This window comes from Carcharhinus amblyrhynchos, chromosome 24, assembly GCF_965287045.1.
Source record: "Carcharhinus amblyrhynchos chromosome 24, sCarAmb.v2.hapA, whole genome shotgun sequence".
Taxonomy (NCBI): Eukaryota; Metazoa; Chordata; class Chondrichthyes; order Carcharhiniformes; family Carcharhinidae; genus Carcharhinus; species Carcharhinus amblyrhynchos.
Window position 1 is genome coordinate 15,298,755 of NC_137347.1, and position 21,927 is coordinate 15,320,681.

General features: G+C 43.9%; 1 protein-coding gene across 1 annotated transcript in view; it reads left to right on the forward strand.

Annotated features, from left to right (window-relative positions):
• csmd2 (CUB and Sushi multiple domains 2) overlaps positions 1-21,927 on the forward strand; it is a 1,720,603-nt gene that overhangs the window by 1,580,068 nt on the left and 118,608 nt on the right. The window contains exons 47-50 of the mRNA XM_080211135.1: positions 8,482-8,670; positions 10,804-10,950; positions 17,491-17,679; positions 21,026-21,211. Coding sequence (XP_080067261.1) covers positions 8,482-8,670; positions 10,804-10,950; positions 17,491-17,679; positions 21,026-21,211 — 711 coding nt within the window. The remainder of the gene's footprint in view (positions 1-8,481; positions 8,671-10,803; positions 10,951-17,490; positions 17,680-21,025; positions 21,212-21,927) is intronic.

A 21,927-nucleotide genomic window follows, 5' to 3' on the forward strand; every position in this document is an offset into this window, starting at 1 on the left:
TAGTGTTGCATTTGAAGAAGATGAGAGCGATAGCAGCTTCAACTCTGAAACAAGTCTTCCCCTCTCTGTAGGATGTGGAAAATGTATCGAACTGTCCCCATTTATTTTCCCAAAGACACAAGTCTGTCGTTCCTTTACCCAGCGCTAAATAACTAGTAATGTTACAAGACAGAATGGAAATGGAAATGGGAAATTTGCATTGATATAGAAACTAGAAGCAGCAGAGACCATTCAGCCCTTCAAGCCTGCTACTCCATTCATTTTGATCATGGCTGATCCAATCTCCGGATCCTGACCCGTATCCCGTGGTCCCTTTAGCCCCAAGATAATGTGAAGATAAAAGTACTAAGTTGAGCTTTATTTTATGTCTGCCTGCCCATAAATAATCTGGAGTGACTGATCCAGATGATGATTAATATAAAGAAGTAAGACGGAGAAGTGTAAGGATAAAATGTCAACAAATAGATAAACAAAGTCATTCATCCACTACGAATAGATGTAGCTTAATCTCAAAAGGTGTTGCAAAGACATGACCTCTTTACCATCTATCTATCCCTCAGCAGAAGTTGTTGGAGTTGATCCATAATTTGATTTTGCTGATTTCCTATCTCAAATGTAAGTGGTATATTTGAGTCATTGATTCATTTTTTAAAAATCTATCTACTGATTCAATCTATGATAAAAGAATCAAGTTCTTCGAGTGAACATTATGGCGAGTTGTCATTTCCCACTGGGATCAGAAACTAGGAGGATGCACTTTCATAATAAGGGTTCTCCCATTTAAAATAGAGATGTGGAAGAGTTTCTTCTCACAAAGGGTCGTTGACCTTTGGAATTTTGTATCACAGAGAGCAGTGGCGGTTGGGTCACTGAATGTGTTCAAGACTGAGTTAGGCAGATGTTTGATCGGCAATTGTCAAAGACAGTCAAAGTTTAATGAGAGCGGGAGGAAAGGAAGTGGACTTGAGGCCACAGATATGACCTTATTCAATGCCACAGCTGGTTTGAATGGGCCAAATGTTCTGGCTCCATTCTTGATGCTCATGGCTACCGGAGAACCTCAGAGATCCACTCACCATCCTAAATTGGACACTCCCAGAAAATTGTGGCAGGGTGTGCACTGCAGACCCGTGACGGAAATGGTCCAACAGCTAAAAATAATCTGGCAAGCAAAGATCGTTCCATTTCTCTCCCCCTCTCTTGCTGAGTGTTTTTCTCTTCATTAATTTTATGTCTCTCCCAGAGTACATCACCTTCTCTGTTATTCCCTCCATTCTCACGCAAACTCTGGTTGCTACTTTGATCAATTTCTCTGTTATTTGTCTCTGTGTGTGTCTCTCTCTGCCTCTTCCTTTCTCTGTGCCAGGCTTTCTCTCTCTGTCTCTGCCACTCTGTTTCTGCCGCTCTCTCTCTATCTGTCGTTCTCTCTCTCTATCTGTCGTTCTCTCTCTCTATCTGTCGTTCTCTCTCTCTCTATCTGCTGCCCTCTCTCTCTATCTGCCGCTCTCTCTCTCTATCTGCCGCTCTCTCTCTATCTGCCGCTCTCTCTCTCTCTCTATCTGCTGCTCTCTCTCTCTCTCTATCTGCTGCTCTCTCTCTCTCTATCTGCCCCTCTCTCTCTGCCCGCCACGCTCTCTGCCGGCCGCCCTCTCTGGCCGCCGCCCTCCCTCTCTGGCCGCCGCCCTCCCTCTCTGGCCGCCGCCCTCCCTCTCTGGCCGCCGCCCTCCCTCTCTGGCCGCCGCCCTCCCTCTCTGGCCGCCGCCCTCCCTCTCTGGCCGCCGCCCTCCCTCTCTGGCCGCCGCCCTCCCTCTCTGGCCGCCGCCCTCCCTCTCTGGCCGCCGCCCTCCCTCTCTGGCCGCCGCCCTCTCCCTCTGACTCCCTCTCTCTCTTTGATGCCCTCCCTCTCTCTGCTGCTCTCCATCTGCCGCTCTCCATCCCTCTCTGCCGCCCTCTCCCCCTCCGCCTGCATATTCCTGTTTAGTCTTTGCCATTATTTCTCTTGTCTTTCATTCACATATTTACATAAATTTTGCTTTATTCCTTATAAATGCTGGCCAATCAGCAATACTCATGTCCCACGAATGTTTAAAAAATATTTTCTTTCTCCTTTTTTCAGACCTATTTCTGTTTCTTTATTCCCTCCCTTAGCTCTTTGACTGCTTCCTGTTATTTTTGAATGCCACATCTTCCTCTCCTCCTCCCTTCATTTTTTACCCCCTCAGAGACATGTTCGACCACTTGTGGACAGCAGATGCTGCCTGTTGATTCAGTAATTAAAACTGTCACACTCATACAGTATAGACTTATGGGTTTATACAGTTTCAAACTCAAAGAGATAGTTTAAAACCCAATGGAGCTGAGACGTCAGGTGATCTTTCCTTTCCTGTCAATCAACATGGAACTGCCCTTCACATCTGGACATAACATTAAAATGCAAGTGGACTTTCCAGACGTATCTTTGAGAAGTCTTCTAAAAACAACAGAATTTTTCATTTCTGGTCAATGGCTGCTCTTTAAGTAGTTAAAGGAACTGTTTCACAATTGAGCTTGCAAACTTTTTAGTTTCAGAATGGAATTCCAGGAACTCCTTATTCCAACGTAATGATATTTGAATGGGTAAAACCTAGGTCTCATTGTTTGGCAATGGCCAAGTTATCAGAGATGATTTGTGAGGACAATAGGCAGAAACATTCCGGCCACATGACAGAAACTACCTTTCAGATAAGGACATGTAATAAGACAGATTTGTGGAGCAGCAAGGGAGAAATATCCAGACCAGCAAAGGAACAGGATCCTGCCAAAAAACCAGCAGTAGGCAAATGATTCACCTATTGGTTTGAGGAACCAAACCATGTTTTCACTACAGGAGGTCAATTGCGCCTGGACTGGAGGAGACGAAGAGTAACCCACTACGATAAACAATGAGACACAATGAATTTGTCTTCCTAAACCCCCAGGCTCTATTCTTCAGTGGACCAAAATGGAATCACAGGACTGCTACATTTCAGGACTACATGTCTGGAAAAGCAAGTGTGATGGAGAACTTAGGAATTTTTAGGTGCACACAAAGTTTTTTTAGCATGTATGTACAGGCACACACACACCTGTGTGTATGTGTGTACGCATGTGTGTGTATGCGTGCGTGTACATGTGCTTGTGCATGTGTATGTACATGTGTGTGTATGTGTACACACATTTGGGTTTGTAATAACTTATTGTTATAAAATTAACACAAGAAGGTGGCACAGTGGTTAGCACTGCTGCCTCACAGATTCAGGTTCAATTCCCGGCTTGGGTCACTGTCTGTGTGGAGTTTGCACATTCTCTCTGTGTCTGCGTGGGTTTCCTCCGGGTGCTTCGGTTTCTTCCCGCAGTCCAGAGATGTGCAGGTTAGGTGGATTAGCCATGGTAAGTTGCCCTTTCGTGTCAGGGGGATTAGTTTGGGTAAATGCATCTGCCCATGGGGTTAGGGCCTGGGTGGGATTGTGGTCAGTGCAGACCCAATCGGCCAGATGGCTGCCTTCTGCACTGTAGGGATTCTATGGAAACCTAACATTTGTCTGCTTTTGTCAGTGATAAGTACATTCCATTTGCCTTCTTGATCACCTGCTGCACCTGCAGACTGAGTTTTTGTGATTCATGCACAAGGACCCCCAGGTCCCCCTGCACAGTAGCATGTTGTAATTTTTCACCATTTAAATAATAGTCCATTTTACTATTATTCCTTCCAAAATGGATAACCTCACACTTGGCAACGTTATACTCCATCTGCCAGATCCTTGCCCACTCACTCAGCTGATCCAAATCTCTCTGCAGACTTTCCGTGTCCTCTGCGTAATTTGCTTTCCAATGAGGCCCCAGCACTGATCCCTATGGCACACCGCGAGCCACCAACTGCCAACCAGAAAAGCACCCATTTATTCTAACTCTCTGCTTCCTGTTAGATAGCCGATCCTCAATCCACGCTAACACCTTACCCCCAACTCCATGTACTTCAAGCTTATGCAGAAACCTTTTGTGAGGCACCTTATCGAACTCCTTCTGGAAATCTAAAAACACCACATCCACCGGTTCCCCTCTGTCAATCGCACTCGTTACATCTTCATAAAAATCCAGTAAATTCGTCAAACATGACTTTCCCTTCATAAATCCATGCTGTGTCTGCTTGATTGAACCATTCTTTTCCAGGTGTCCTGCTTTTTCTTCCTTAATGAGAGATTCCAGCATTTTCCCAACTATGGATGTTAAGCTAATCGGTCTGTAATTACCCGCCTTTTGTCTACGTCATTTTTTAAACAGTGGCATTACGTTAGTTGTTTTCCAATCAGCTGGCACCTCCCCAGAATCCAGCGAATTTTGATAAGGAGTTAAGGGTTATGGTGAGCAGGCAGGTAAGTGGAGCAGAGTCCACAGAAAGATCAGCCATGGTCTTACTAAATGCTGGAGCAGGCTGAAGGGGCCAGATGGCCTACTCCTGCTCCTAGTTCTTATGTTCTTGTGTTTAAAAGAAAGAAAGTTCAGAGATGTTCAAAATTGATGTGATAAATTGAAGAAAACTAGTTTCATTGGTCAGAGAGTCAACTGGAGAACAAAAAATGAAGATTATCATTGAAAGAAGGAAGCGGATGTGTGGAGTTTATTATTTCAACGCGGAGGTTTGTTACAATACGGAATGTTCCACCAGGAGCAGTGATGGGAGCAGAATCCATTAGAGCCTTGAAAGAGAAACACGATACATAATTGAAGTCGGAAAATGGGATAAGGTCTGGGGAAAGGTCAGGAGGAGTGGTACTAACTGGATAGGTTTTATTTTCAAGAGCCTGTGTGGACTGGCCTTCCTCTGTGCTGTAAAACTCGGTGAACCTTTGAACAATAGGTCTTCCATCTCTATCTGGAACAGTGACAAGAGAAAAGTAAATAAAATGAGGAGAGTGATTCACGAAGGTCGCAGGTCTCCATTTTATAGCCATCTCTGGGACCACTTCAGATGATGTAAAAGTGTCCCGAGGCGCATCTGGCGGGAGGTCGGGCAGCGAAGAACAAATAGTTAGTGAACAATTCGAATGTATCATTATAAATGAACCACCAGGGCTCCCTCACTCCGCTGAACACAGAGTCCATATGCCCAGTAACAACTGTCAATGCTATGATTTAGTTGAACAGAGCACACTTATTTGTGCTGCAGTATGTATTTTTGTAGCTACTGCTGACTGTGCGGTATTCGTAACTGCCTCAGAACAAAGCACACAGAAGATGACATTAATGTTGGTTGATCTGTGGCGCAGAATGAACTTGAACTGAGTGCCTGAAATAATGTCAGGCTTGGAAATTGGAAATGCTGCATGGATGTGATTACTGCTGTAACAGCAGGGGTACCTTAAGCTGTGAGAAATGATACCACCTGACTGGAAACAGACTGAGAACTAATATACATATCGCAGCAATGAAGTATGATGTGTACATGTGCCATAATTCACACTAGCACTATTCTGCTCGGTTGTGTTTTGTGGCTTACTGTCTGATGTCGTCTCTGTTTGCTTCATATTATAGTCCTCCTCTTCCACTTAGTAATCTCGATGCTAATTTCCAGCTGCCAACAAATAAAAGGAAAGCTAAATATTTGCATTTATCATGCAGCATTGATGATCGTATTAAGGGGAGGAAATGGCCTAGTAGTATTATCGCTGGACTATTAATCCGGAGACTCAGCTCATGTTCTGGGGACCCAGGTTCGAATCCTGCCATTGTAGATGGTGGGATTTGAATTCAATAAAAAAAATTGGGAATTAAGAATCTGCTGATGTCAATGAAACCATTGCCGATTGTCGGAAAAACCCATCTGGTTCACTAATGTCCTTTAGGGAAGGAAATCTGCCATCCTTACCTGGTCTGGCTTACATGTGACTCCAGAGCCGCAGCAATGTGGTTGACTCTTAACTGCCCTTGGACAACTAGGGTTGGGCAAAAAATGCTGGCCAGCCAGTGTCCCACGAATGAATAAAAAAAAAGCCATCTCACAGCACGTTACACACAGTGAAGGACTTTTCCTGGAATGTAGTCACTGTTATAATCAAGGAAATGCTACAGTCACAATGTGCAGTCAGATTCACCAGCAGCAAGGGGGTAATAATTTGATCATCTGTTTCATCAGCAAAAATTTGGTTCAGAGATAAATATTGCCAGAGGATACAGTGGGGGGCGGGGGGAAGGGGTTGGAGGGTGGGGGGGAGAACTCCTCTGCTCTTCCTTGAAGTATAGCTGCGGCATTTTCAAAATCCCCTCCACCCCCGCGAGGGTAGATGGGGGCCTTGACTTACTGCCTCACTCAAAAGATGGCACCTTCAGCAGAGCATTGCTCCATCAGTACTTCACCCAAGTATTCATCTGGATGATGTGCTTAAGTCTCTGGAGAGGGGCTTGAGCTCATAAGCTTCTGACTCAGTAACCAGGGTAAAATGTGTCGGGGTGGTCTGTGGGTATTAGAGTTTCCTCTTCTCCCTATGCAGGCGCCATGACCTGGATTGTGCCTGTCTACTACTGAATGTCTCCCTCAGTTTTATTGGAGCCCACACAGTGCTTAGCACTGCTGCCTCTCAGAGCCAGGTTCCCAGGTTAGATTCCCAGCTTCGGTTACTGTCTCTCCGGGGCCTGCACTTTCTGCCCACGTTTGTATGGGTGTCCTCCAAGTGCTCCAGTTTCCTCCCACAGTCTGAAAGATGTGCTGGTTAGGCGCATTGGCCATGCTAAATTCTCCCTCAGTGTACCCGAACAGATGCCACAGTGTGGTGACTAGGGGATTTTCAAAGTAACTTCATTGCAGTGTTAATGTAAGCCTACTTGTGACTCTAATAAATAAACAACTCAGTGATTGATGCGTTCAACCACTCCATAAGCTAGTTAATGATTTGCATAAAAATACAGAGCACGGAGATAGTTTTTAAATTTATTTATTAGTGTCACAAGTAGGCTTACGTTAACACTGCAGTGAAGTTACTGTGAAAATCCCCTCGTCACCACAATCCGGCGTCTGTTCGGGCACACAGAGGGAGAATTTAGCATGGCCAATGAACCTAACCACCACGTCTTTCAGAATGTGGGAAGAAACTGGAGCACGTGGAGAAAACCCACACAGACACAGGAAGAATGTGCAAACTCCACACAGACAGTGACTCAACCCAGGAATCAAACACAGGCCTCTGAAGCTGCGAGGCAACAGTGCTAACCACTGTGCTACCATGCCGCCGAGTATATACAGAGTATTCTAATCTATTCACCCTTATTCCTGCACAAAACACATTGCAACATTTTTCATTTTAATATCTTAATTAAAGTCAAAGTGATGAAAATGGTGTGGTTGGACCCTGACTTGGCTCACTCTGGAGTTCAGACAGCAACCATAATGCGAAGATCTCACGAATAATGCTTGGCCATGCTTGACTCATTTCAGTGTTCATGATATCCTTGACCTTACCAAAACCCCTGCAGTGTAGGAAGCTGTTTCCCACCAAGCTGGCCTCAGAATTCAATTAACCCACTATCTTTAAAAAGTATCGCTGACCCTTCCTGCTGATGGGATTTTATTTACCATGGGTTGGTGTGATATAGTGTGAAATGACTTCATGGCATCTTCAAAATGATAACGCCCTCTAAAAGCGAATAAAAGGTCATATTTGGCAGAATTGGGAATTGCTTTCATCAAGTGATTAGGTTCAATATTCTTTTCAGATCAGCAGCGTGATTGCCCGGAGAGTATTTATGTTGAGCTCAATTTGTGTTTGAACTGAGCACAGATTGGAGTTTTAAGCAATGAACCTGTATTTCTACACTATTGTTTTAATCCATATATGGACATCTCAGTCTGTACATAATGAATAAATAAGCTTGTAAAAAATTCTTAGCTCGTGTGATACAAATTGTTATAAAGACATCTGAGAGTAACATCATTCTTCACAATTTTGCAGCACTGATATTTAATATTTATTCACCCATTTAGGCAATAATTTTTACAGTAGAAAACGCTAAGTTTCAACACCGCTTTATGTCCAAACCTAAGAGACTCACATAACTTGCAGAAGAAATAAAAACAGATGCAGCAAAATCTGAGGCATTTTTTGTATAATTCTGAGGACTGTCCATTAACAGTCCAAGTAATCCTTGCACAGTTGGCAAGCTAACATAGCTTAGGGTTGAACTGTAGCAGAATGAATCTGTCTGCCCATCAAGTCATTGCCAGGATTTGCTCAATTTTAAATTTAGCTGGCATCCACTGATAGCTCTATGTACCAATGTTGCAGCTTTCTCGTGATCTTCTGCTCGTCAAAGCAAGGGCACCAAACTCCAGCGAATGTTTGCCTCAATACGCTCATGTGAAAAAGACCACTGAGGACGTTTCTCAAATATTTTCCTTTTCACATCTGAGACCCAATGTCGATGCGATGAGATAATGTCTTATTATTGATATTTTGGTTTTGTGACTTTCAGCGCACTGTCCGATGAATGAGATCCATACGGATTCCTCAGGAGTCATCCTGAGTCAAGGTTTCCCAGGAAATTATCCACATTTTCAGACCTGCTCGTGGATTATTAAAGTGGACCCAGGTTTCAACATCACACTTCTAATCGAGTTCTTCCAGAGTGAAAGACAATTTGATGAACTGGAAATATTTGACGGTACATAAAATTAGCATTATTAAATATTAATGTTGACCTGTTCCAGATACATTATAGATGTGTCATTTTTATAACAGGAGCCTTTCAAACTGAAATGTAGTCACATGGATTTTGTTAACTCGCCAACATTGCTTAGATCCTGTGAACCCAAATGTTGAATGTTGCCACACCATTCAACGTGTAGAAGACATTCCAGGACAGTTTGATCCTGTTCTTATCTAATTTCCAAATGCATTTGGAAGTGTGTAGGATCCTAGACATTATTTTCCATCCATTCTCCATTCCTGATCTGGAAGATGCTAATTCCAATCCTTCCACACAACTCAGCTTGATATCCGGAAACTCAAGATGGACGAGATATCAATCCTGGCATATCCTGGTCATTGTGACTCCTTTACTACCCTGCAGTGCATTTACTCACAGCCCACTAGGAGAATTTGATGAGTTTTTGATGCTATATTGTATTGACAAGGTGTGTCCAAGTACTACGAAAGTACTTAATACCCCCTTTATTGCATCACCTTCTATTGGTATTGTTTGAGGTGAGCTGAATCAGTACGTTCCTGTCCTGGGGCATTCACCCTCTGTCCACCCAGGCAGCCAAAATGAAAGATTTTGGCTTAGATTCTCTGATCTCATGCACAGATGGGATTCTCCTGTCCTGCTACGGTGAATGGAGTTTTGGCTGAGCGCTATATTCTCTGTTCTCATTACTGGTGGCAGCTGGCCATACGAGAGCAGAAAATTCTGGCCATTGAATTAAAGGTTATTATTTGCTTCTAATTGAGAGTGCTACTGACACAATTGAAGTCATCACACAAATAATTTGAACAGTGGATTATACTCAGTCAATTATCTGCTGACCTAGATGTAGCACTGATCACGAACTGGAATTTGAGTTTGAATCTAGATCTGATTTGTCTTAATTTCATAAAATCTCTACAGTACAGAAGGAGGCCATTCAGCCCTTCGAGTCTGTACCAACCACAATCCCACCCAGGCCCAATTCCCGCAACCCACATTTACCCCACTCATCCCTTTGACACAAGGGTCAATTTGGCATAGTCAATCAACCTAACTTGCACATGTTTGGACTGTTGGGGGGAACCGGAGCACCCAGAGGAAACCCACGCAAACACAGGGAAAATATGCAAACTCCACACGGACAGTGACTGAGGCTGGAATTGAACCTGGGTCCCTGGCGCTGTGAAGCAGCAGTGCTAACCACTGTGCCACCATGCCGCCCCATTGTACCGGATCTCAACATAGTTTGCTAATCTTTGACCGCAAGGGTAGGGAAATCCAGTTCATGTTGATGGAAGGAAAATCTCTCACTGTCAAATGAGATACTTTTGGATCACTCTATCCCCATTTTTATTGTTAGTATGAAAGCAAGGTCAAAAAAAATCATTCAACTGGATATCATCATGGAGCGCTAACATCAGGGACTCACATTTCTCTGGGGCTCCTTAAAACCAATTGCAGTGGTGAGGATTAAATGGAATGGATATAAGTGCACCAGCTGCTCACATTTGAACCTTTTCTAATTCACTCTGTGAGCTTGACAGTTACATTTTGCAGATATCACTCAGGAGTACTTTCCATGTGGTCAGCATCAACCCTCCGGCCCCACTAATCACTTAATGTGCTGGTTTTCTGCAGTTAAGGTGGCAGATGGTGAAAGGTTATGACAGATTTCAATAACCACCGAAGGTTTGGATGAATCACGCACTCAGTGACAGCCTTTTGATTAAGGGCTACTGTTGCATCTTGGTGCTTTGAATTTAAGGGGCAGAATCTGTTCACACCTAAGGGGTCCTTGTTCAAATTGTTGAAAGTTACAGTTAGGTTATTCCTTGAACAGCACATCACTCTGAAATAATACACTTAGATCAAGCAAAATAAAATGGATTGACTTGATTTTTCTGTGTAACTACTTTGAGACCTTGGTTTAAGAACTCACACTTAGAGCTCTTTGTTGTATCCTCAGTTGCCATGGTACTGTACAAAGTTAAGCGACTATTTAAACACAAATGGATCATTATTACGTTAAACTCATTATATTAATTATATTGAAAGCCAGGTGCTGTATGCACATTTAACCCAAGTGCTTGCTGATGTTGTTATCCACAGGCTCCTCAAGTCAAAACCCCCTGCTGATCTCCCTCAGCGGCAACTACACGTCTCCAATAACAGTTGTCAGTTCAGGCAATAAGGTTTACCTGCGCTGGTCATCTGACCATGCCACCAGTCGGAAAGGCTTTAAGATCCACTATTCAGGTTAGTAAATATGTGGGTAAGTGCTCCAGTAGCCTTGCTGTGGAGTCGAATGTCTCCCTTGGAATGCCATGAGCTGGAATGGAGGGATTCAGTGAAAGAAATATGTTGCAACTGATGATCGCCACCTGTTTCTCTCTGCATGTTCCCTGACATCTTACTGCTGAAATGCTAATTTGTCATCCTCATTTATGGTCATAATTGTGGTTTCCACCACACTTCTGGGGAGGATCAGGTAAGGCAGTGGCTAGTGAGTGGCACGGTGGCACAGTGGTTAGCACTGCTGTCTCACAGCGCCAAGCACCCAAGTTCAATTCTGGCCTTGGGTCATAGTCTGTGTGGAGTTTGCACATTCTCCCCATGTCTGCATGGGTTTCCTCTGGGTGCTCTGGTTTCCTCCTACAAAGCAAAGATGTGTGTGTTAGGTGGATTGGCCGTGCTGAATTGCCCCTTAGTGTCAGGAGGATTAGTGGGATAAATATGTTAGGTTACAGGGATCGTGCCTGGGTGGGATTGTCGGTGCAGGCTTGATGAGCCAATTGGCCTCCTTCTGCGCTGTAAGGGTTCCTTGGAATTTTAGCTCCATGTTGTTCCAAAATGCTTTGTTTAAATTACTTTTCGAACTGCAGTCGGAGTGGTCATGCAAGACTCAATTTTCTACACAAATGACAAATCTGATGAATGGCCATTTCATCTGTTTCTGGTGTTGGTGGGTTGATGATAAAGAATGGGAGGGAGCATTTCCTGCCCCTCTTCCATTAATGCCATGCTGTTAATCGACATCCATCCAAAAAGGAAAAGAAGCTTCAGTTGGCATTTCATCTAAAAGACGGCACCTCCATCAATACAGCATCCTTCTAGTCCTGTATTGAACTGCCAACCTAATGAATGTCAAGTCGTGGGGTAAGGCTTAAATCTACAGCCGACTGACTCAGAAGTAATGGCTCACAACATAACCTGAGCATCGCAGAGGTCTATGTTTAAATCCAGTTCATGTTGCTAGAAGGAAAATCCGTCACTGTCAAATGAGATACTTTTAGATCACTCTATATCCCCATTTTTATCCAGTTTTCAGATGAGAAAGTTGACTGTCAATCTGACGAGAAATTAGTGCTATCAGACCCCATCAATGGAAGGAAAAGGCATCATGGGCATTTGTGTGTCTTGTCGTTCTCGGAAAAGAAAACAGGGAGCTTTTCTCTGAACCTAATTAATTGCATCCATTAGAGGTCTTTTTTTTTAATTGAAGCAAAGTGCCAGAAAGATTAAAAAAAAGGAATCCCTCAGCATTGGGATCTTTTACCTTGATTGACATAAAATATTTCTGCCATATGATAAAAAAAGTTAAGTTAATTTATTATTGTCACAAGTAAGCTTACGTTAACATTGCATTGAAGTTACTGTGAAAACCCCCTCGTTGCCACACTCCGGTGCCTGTTCGTACACTTCAGATTTAAAATATACTTAACATTTTGAGTAGTTTCTACTTTAATTCATCTTAATTGCAAAAATGGCCATTTCAATGGCTTGCTTACAGACAGTCTGAGCTTGGCCTATAACTGAACAACTTAACCTTCCCCACTGGTCTTAACGTTTATGAGGTCATAACTGCCCGGAAGTGAGCATGGTGTACATTCAATCACTATCCCAAGTCCTGTAGTCTGAGGTGGGGCAGATTTGAATAAATGAATCCATCTTTCCACGTCCCCCTCTCCCCCCACATGAAATTGCTGCTGTCTTATCCCTTTTTTTAAGATATCAATGTAATTATTCTGTACTGGCATCTAAAGCTGACATAAGCACAAGGGTGAAGCCATTAATCTAGTATGTTGGTGTAAGTGTAGGAAGATGCTCAAAGAGTGTCTACTCCTGATCGATAGCAATTCCGCATTACAATGTCACAGCTACTATTAGCAAGTTCCTTAAACACAATGTGAGGCTTCAGTCCAGTGCTGGAACAATGTTTGATGTTCACTGATGCTTGAGGCTACAAAAGCTAAACAGAACCAGAGCAGCAGCATCAAAGGCTTGTGTGTGTATATCAGACTCCATTTCAGAATCACTGCATTGACGGAGAATAGAGATGTACTCAGTCAATCAAAATAACAGCTTGCATTTATGTTTTACCTTTCATTTAGAAAATATCCCAAGGTGTTTCACGGAAGGGGAACAGATTACGAGCCCTTGTGGAAAGGCTGGGCAAAATAACTGATAGTATAGTTGGGAAGATATGCTTGAAGAAGCATTTTGAAATGAGATGTCATGTGACAAGACAGAGGAGGGTAGGGAAAAATTTTCAACGAGTGAAGCTGAAGCAGATTAAGGTCCTGACACCAACCGTGGAGCAGGGAAAATTGTAAAAGGTAACACAAGGTTTGGTGTAGTGGTGTAATTGAGAACCAGCTGGATTTTTAGTCAGCCAGTGTTGGAGGATCATTGACTCAGGGCAGGTGCCTTGCAGCCAAGATCCAACATATAGGATGTTTGCCCAACGTTCTTGCTAAGATACGGGACACTGTAATCAAGGTATTGACATGATCAGGAGGAGAGTGAGAGGGAAGCCAGGTTATAAAGCAATGTAATAGTGGCCCTTCACTGTTGACTTGGAGGATATTGCAATTGCAGAAATGAAGAAATAGCTAATCTCAGCATTGGACTAACAGCAGATTAAGAACCTACTGTTGAACTCTCATAAACAGTGTTCTATCTGAACATCAACTTGAGAACCAATTCTATGAGGGAATTCAGATAACTTTTAAAACCACAAGAACATTTTATGAAGTATTTTCTTCTGATGTAAATTCAAAATCTGTCGGTTTTTTCACTTGGCCCTTGTTTATCCTGCCTGCAGTGTTGTACGGCTGCAGGGCAGGTCAGCACGGAGCACGTAGGCTTCAAATTGACTTTGCTTCGACAGACCCTTCCTTCCCCTCCCCATATTATTCAGCCCAATGATTCAAACGCCAGGTTTTTTTGTGTATCCGCTTTCCTGCTCCTTTACTCATTAGTTGCACGTTGAAATGCATGAAAGAGGGTAAGAGAGCTTGGCTCGCAGTTTTCCTGGTTTCCCATCCAGCAGAGCTTCCATCCATTTCAAATGTATTCCTGGATTTCTGAGTCCAGGGTACTGTCCAAGAGTACCTTTCTGCTGTTAGCCTGAGCTTATTTGAATGGGAAAAGTGTGTGGGGAAAATATCTGTGAGCCCAGTTTTGCCATATGATTGGCCACAAGTCAGAAAATGGAGAGAGTAAAGCAGGTGGCCCACTGGTACAGTGCTTTGCACTGCTGCCTCACGGCTCCAGGAACGCGGGTTCACTTCCTGGCTTGGGTCACTGTCTGTGTAGAGTTTGCACGATCTCTCTGTGTCTGCGTGGGTTTCCTCTTGGTGCTCCGGTTTCCTCCCACAGTCTGAAAGATGCATTGACCCAAACAGGCGCTCGACTGTGGCAACTAGGGGAATTTCACAATAACTTCATTGCAGTATTAATGTAACCCTTATCTGTGACTAAGAAATAAACTTTTGCTTTACTTTAAAGAGCTCTTAAAAGGTGTCTGATGACTGTTAAAGGGGGTCGGTTGTAAGTTTTCTATTACAAGCAGGGTGATTAGATGTTCATTGACGGTGGGGCTAAAGATTCCAACTTTGAGCAATAACTTTTCGTGTTGTTGATGCCAGAAGTGCACCAAATATAGCCTTGTTTCATGTTAAAGCTTGACTACTTCTCAAGCCCCAGATACAAGCTTGGCGGTCTCAGGTGAATGTTTTCATCAGTGTTTGTCATACCCAAGAATTTTAAATAGTGCAATGGAATCTGTAAACATGTTGGTTAGGGTGCATTGACCAAGCTAATTCTCCCTCAGCACTCGAACAGGCCCCAGAGTATGGCCACTAGGGGATTTTCACAGTAACTTCATTGCAGTGTTAATGTAAGTCTATTTGTGACACTAACAAATAGACTCAAACTTCAGTAGTTGGGGTGTAAGCCACCTCCTGAGCCATCTGTGCACTTGAAGATCAAAGGCTGTCAAGAATTGGTCTCACTCATGTAATGTTCTGAGAGTAGATGAAGGCTTCACAGCACAGGAGAAGGCCTGTTGACTCCGTGTGGACTCCAAGACTCCAGTTTAGCTTGTCCCCCACCACATCCTTTTCCATGGCCCTGCATGGCTTTTTTATTTCAGATACATATCCAATTTCCTGTTGAAAGCCACTCTTGAATCTTCCTTCTCCTTATCAAGCAGTGCATTCCAGATCCTAACCACTCCTGCAATCTTTCCCTCTTGCTGTCTTTGGATCTGTTGCCAATCACCTTAAATCTGTGTCCTCTGGTTTTTCATGCTTCTGCCATTGGCATTACCCACCCTACCCAGTTCATCCTGCAGCAGTAATTGCCCACAATGCCAGGAATGTCATCAGAGGATACTGAAGTTTTCAGCAATAAAGCAGCCATCCGGAGCCAGGCGGGAACAAAAATCTATAAAAGATGTTCAAAGCAAAGTAGGAAAAATACTCATTGCAAAATTATTACTCTTCAACATTCAACAGGAGCCAACATCTGTTCAGTGGTGATGCCAGCATTGGACTGGGGTGCACACAGTAAGAAGTCTCACAACACCAGGTTAAAGTTCAACAGGTTTATTTGGAATCACGAGCTTTTGGAGTGCTGCTCCTTCATCAGGTGACTCACCAGATGAAGGAACAGTGCTCTGAAAGTTTGTGATTCCAGATAAATCTGTCAGACTTTAACTTGGTGTTGTGAGACTTCTTCCTGTGAATATCCATTGAGAATGACTCAAAATGGACTTCATGTCGTGCACCTGTGAGTGAGCAACTTCATCGAGTTGGAGCCTTATGCCTGAGATCAATGTGGGGCCTGATTTGCATAATTTTAATTCTAAAGTTACTTTCCTCGCCAATAATAATCTTTCCAGTTCTCACAATCACTTGCCAGGTGATCAACTGTCCATTAAAATCTAGAAAATGATTGGCAGGATGGTCATGACATGCGAATGAGGATCAGATCCTAGGATCAAATCACGTCCTGTGCCAGCTGTGGAACTAATGGGAATTTCGCAAAATCATCCCTTGTTTAAACAAAAGAGCTGAGATTGACAGTCCATCTGAGGCCTTAATAGCCAACTGAATATCTTTCACCACCTTCTTGAAACGCTGACATGTGATATTCTCAGCATTTGAAAATGCACAGTTCAGAGCAGCTTCAATAGTGTATACGAGCAGCACAGTGGTTAGCACTGCTGCCTCACAGCTCCAGGGATCTGGGTTCGATTCCCGGGTTGGGTCACTGTCTGTGTGGAGTTTGCACATTCTCCCCTTGTCTGTGTGGCTTTCCTCTGGGTACGCCAGTTCCTTCCCACACTCCAAAGATGTGCCTGTTAGGCTGATTGGTCTTGCTAAATTGTCCCGGGATGTGTAGGTTAGAGGGATTAGCAGGGCAAATATGTGGGGTGACGGGGATAGGGCCTGGGTGGAATTGTTGCCGGTGCAGACTCGATGGGCCTCCTCCTGCACTGTAGGGTTCCTATGATTGCTATGATATGTGAGGTTGCATGTGTTCGTTTGATGTCCTTACTCCACCTGGATTAGAACCATGTTCAAAAATCTCTGCCTCAACTAATTCCATTGAAATAAAAATGGATTCACAGGTCACGTGTCACGTCACTGTTTGTGGGGCCTTGGTTGTGTGCAAAATGGACACCACGTTTGTTTGAGAAACAACAGCTACCCCATTTTAAAGTGAATCATTGGAATTGAAGTGCTGTTTAGACATTTACCAAGTGATAAGGTGCTGCATAAATGCTGGACTAAACAAAAATCAACAGCCAGCAGAGAGAAAAAAATGTGAATCCATTCAATAGTTTTAAAATGTGCAGTGATGGTGATCTTCAATTTTAAACCAGCCGTGGTGCATTGTATTGTGAATGTATACACTGCCGCTATTGTAATTGAATTTTTAATTGGATAAGAATCTATTTCCATTTCAACTTGATTTCTTTCTCTGGGACACAAAACGCTTCTGCCTGATTTACCTTTTAGACTGTGCTGATTGAGTGTAATTATCTCAGAATTCTCAGTTCAATTTAATTGCATTATTGTCGTTCAGTGATGCTGATTATTGCCCCCCAAAAAAAGTGCTCAGATACAAAAAAACGGTGACTGATTTATTGATTTCTGAATGCGGCTGAAAATTGATGAGCAAGTTGTCAGCGACTGCAACTTCATCTGAAAAGGGGCAGTGTTACCATGGCGAGTAATATGGCATGATGTTGCCATGGTGAAGTATTTGGTGCAATACATAATCATTTTGCTGATGGGATCTGGGCGCTAGAGGCTATTTTTGAATCCCTGTTTTAGTTGGAAAATAATAAAATAGAGTCATATGTGGGCATCTGATTCATTATTTAATTTCTCTCCCCGATTGTTTGTGAAAAATACTCTCAAACATGCCATCACTGCCCCTTTCAGGGTTAATGTTCTGAGTCATTCAGTTGAGTTGTAAACTGTGCCCTCTCTTTGTTTCCAGCCCCTTACTGTAGTCCACCGAGCCCTCCTAGGCATGGCACAGTTCACACACAGACTGGCGGGTTACCTGGTAGCACAGTGCGATTCAGCTGCGATCCAGGCTATCGGCTAATTGGGCAGGGCTTTGCGACATGTTCTCGGTCCCCTCAAGGCTGGTACGACTGGAATACCATTCCTCCTCTTTGTCAAGGTAAGGAAATGATCCCACTCACCCCATTGGAGCCCATCTGTCATGTCCAGGTATCTCAATCTTCACTTAGGGAAATCGATGCAGGAAGGGAAATTGAAAGACGAGAGGAAAATCTATCTTGATCTGATTCTAGTTCTCACGGGGATTTCAATCCACAGCCAGAGAAGAATATATTCGAGAGTCCTTCAAATGACTTTTGACAGTTTGTTGTCTGTATTCAATGAAAATGGTGGGCCACAAAAAGGGAATGGAATTGTGTTTCTGTTAGGAACCCAAACAGCAAATCTTGAATGCGTTGAAGATGACATCAATCTGGCTGAGGTGATGTTTCCAGGCAAACTCATTGAGATATGCTCAAATGTAAAATCTTCTACTAATCCATACAGTTAAGCAGATGCTGAAATATGGCTGTGACTGGCATAAGACCAGAGGGTAGGGAAAAAGAATTCTCCTTCCGAGTAAGGTTGGGGACCACAAGTTTAGCAGCACTTGCCCTGCAAACCTTTCAGAACTTTACACAGACCTGATTCATGTTACTCTAAACAGTTGGCTGATTTAATGATCATGGGTTTGTTTCTGCTGCAATTAGTTGAAAAACCTGAGGCAAAGGTTGGTCAGTTGCAACAATTGACTGCTGGTCAGGCGATGGACCACTGGAATCATGTGACCATGGGTGCTTGTCTCTTCACATCCCGGACACTTTTGGTGGACTTGTCCCATCCCGCCTGCCACGAGAATCGTAGCAAACGAGACACAGACCATGCAAAAGCTCGTTGACCTTGGGCAGGACTTTCCAGCCCTGGGGCGAGAATGGGCAGACAATCCTGCCCATTGAGATGAGCTCCCTCCGAGTAAAGACAAATGGTGGAAATTTGCATTTGGTCCTGGGGTATGGCATTGAATTCTTCAGGCAAACTGACATGATAACAATAGATTATTTGGGCATAAAGTTTGCTCACTTATTCTTAAAATTCCATGATCTTTTGCTTTATTTGATTTGATTTCACGCAGATTAAACTGTTACTTGAGATGGAATGATGTAGAAACTTCAATCTAATAATATAGAAATTAGATAGAAATATAGAAATAGCCACAATATCCATGTTAAAAATAACTTCAGCAAAGTTGTTTACAGATAATGCAGTTGTATGGCCCCTTTAAGGGGTAGTTGTTTGTGGGTCACATGACTGTGCATATACAAACAAGCTCAGTACAGATACAAGTCTAATCGCTCCGAAGGGCAGCTCACTGATTAACACTGATGCCTCGTAGCACCAGGGTCCCAGGTTCGATTCTGGCCTATGGTAACCATCTGTGTGGAGTTTGTAAGTTCTCCCCATGAGTCCTTGGGCTTCCTCTGGTGCTCTGGCTTCCTCCCACATCCCAAAGATGTGCAGGCTGGGTTGATTGGGCAATTAGCAGGATAAACATGTGGGGTTATGGGAATAGGTTCGGGTGGGATTATTGTTGGTGCAGGCTCGATGGGCTGAATGGCCTCTTTCTGTACTGTTGGGATTCTGTGACTGCCAGGATCATACTGAAAGTTCCCTCTCATCATGACCTGTGTCTATCAATACTGGGTTTTAGGGCATGGGTCCTTATAGGAGGAAACCTTCAATGTGAACCCAGGAGTCAGTGGGAATAGACCTGTATCTGTACAGAGCTTGTTTGTATCTAGTTTAAATCTCCTTCAGGAGATTACCATTGTGATTCAAAGCTTCCTCGTCTTGATACTTAACGCTACAGTAGAGAGCTTCTCAATTTTGCATGTTTAATTTTCATATTACTCATTCTTTAATATTTCGCACATGAGGGTTTGGGGTCCAATGCAAATACAAATCAAAGTGATTGGAATCTATTGTTTCTTTTTATTTGTTTGTTCTCTTTATATGACTGTATTTTCTTCCTTAATGCTATCTGTGCTCTCAGGGTTTTAGTCCCCTTCAGGGTAACTGCTGTTGACAGCCATAAACATTTTCAAGCACCAGCTCGAGTTGGTGGTACATCACACAAGGTTGTTTTTCTTTCTCAGAATACCTAGTCTTAATCCTGTATCGCCTTCTGTTCACATAAACAAAATCAAGATCTTAATTAGTAGAAAATGGTGAATAGATAATGGGGACAATCTTACCAATACACCCTGCTGGTCAATGGGTGGGGTGAACCAGTAAGATCTCACGTGCTGAGAAATCCTGTTTGCACCCGATCTCTCGCCTCTCATGATTTTACTGGCACTGAATATCCGATGCAACTGTGAGGCTGAATATATTTTTAACATGTATTTTAATGTTCATTTAAATGTAATTCATGAGCCCAGAGCAGAATCATCCAGGCTCATTTGCCTTTGTGGCCTCATCAGAGAAGGTTCTCTCTGGCAAGGATCACACCTAGTACCCCATTAACAGGGACCAGATGCGATGGCTTTGCTGGTAGAACTGGAGGCCATTGAGGCACACCTGAGAAGTCAGGAGTAAGGGAGCAGTGCACCTTGGGCAGTGCCAGCCTGGCACTCTGGCAGTGCCCACTGGCCAGCAGGATGTATCAAGGGTTCAGAGACAGAGGGAGGTTTGGGCTACTGCAGGACAGGGCCAGATCAGGGTTGGGCCACTTGATGGGGGGAGGGAAACCACTGCACACTCTGCACAGTGATCAGTAGGGAGGGGGAGGTGAGGGGGGGATCGCTGCGCACTCTGCACAGCAATCAGTGGGTGAGGGAGGGAGAGAGGGACTGCTGCTACTCTGCAACGGTGATCAGTGGGGGGAGGTTGGGTGGCAATTGTTGCACCCAAAGGTGGGGATCCCCAACAGCCACTGAACTTGTCGATAGCGCAGGGACATGGGGGTGGCAGCTGTTGGGCCACGGGGTGGGGGTGGCTGCTGGGCGACAGAGGCTGGCTGTAGCAGCAGAGCAGTGACAGGTCTCTTCTGCTCTTAGAGCACAGAAACCTGGACATGCGCAATGGCCCCGCCACACTACTATCAGCTAGCTTTCTGGTAATTTAGGTCCTGCTCGCTCCCCTTACAGGTGGAAAACAGATTGAGGTTTTTTTTATTGCGCACAGTGCATCAGATTCACCAGGTGGCTTTGCCAAAAAAGAGGACCTGAAACATTCCTGTTTTCGTGCTCATTTTGGACTTAGAACTTTATTGCTAAGGTCACCCCCAGTGTGTGTATTTGACCACTGGATGTGACAATGCACTGGGCCAGCAATGTGCGGTGCCACGCAATGCTCTCACACTTAGTCTCCCCCTTTGTGTTATAGCAGCAGCATTATGTACATCGATGAAACTGTTAATATTGATGCACATTAAACTTCAAACAAAGCTGACACATGTTTCTTTTCAGCCATTTCCTGTGGTGTTCCAAAAGCCCCTGTGAATGGGACAGTCTTTGGGAGAGAGTACACTCTCGGAACAAGGGCCATCTATCAGTGTAACGAAGGATATAGATTACAATCTGGTGAACAGTCAACTGCCGTCTGCCAGGAAAGTGGAAAATGGAGCAACAGCAATAGTCCTCCACAATGCATGGGTGAGTGTGCCATTGAGAGTTCTGCTTCACAGCCTCCAGAAAGAAATCACCATGTGAGTGAAGGAGTAGGGCAGATTGATCTGCATTCCAGGATTCGGTCGTGCAACTGGTTAAGCTTTCAACATGTTCTGGCACAGGATTCTATCTGCCAATCTGTCAGTTTCTCTCTCTCTCTCTCTCTGATCACACCTGCCTTATTGACTGACCGAATCGTCCCCAGACAGGATTCTCCGGCCATTCACGTCATCAGGATTCTTCAGTCCCGCTGCTGTGAGTGGAGACTTGGCTGAGAGATAAATTCTCCATCCTTGCTTGCAGTGGCAGTGGGGCACGAATGGCCAGAGAATTTTGGCCAAGGCCATCAATCATTGGTCCTGAAAATTCCCCCACATAACCCATCGAACCCTAAGGAAGATATCTGACCATTTCCTAAATGGTATGAAACTAGGAACTGTGAAGAAGCAAAGGTAAATACAGAATCACTAAAAGCTAGCGCTCAGGCATAATCAGAGAATGAAAACAACTAATGTCATCTTGGTCTTTATTTCAAGAGGATTGGAATAAAAAGGAATGGCTGCTATTGTACAGTCACATGCACTTCTGATGAGACCAAGTTTAGTGTAAAGCATCCAAATTGGGGCACTGTACTTCAGGAAGGATACGCTGGCCTTGAAGTCGTGCAATGCAAATTCACCAGAATGTTACTGGGGCTAAAA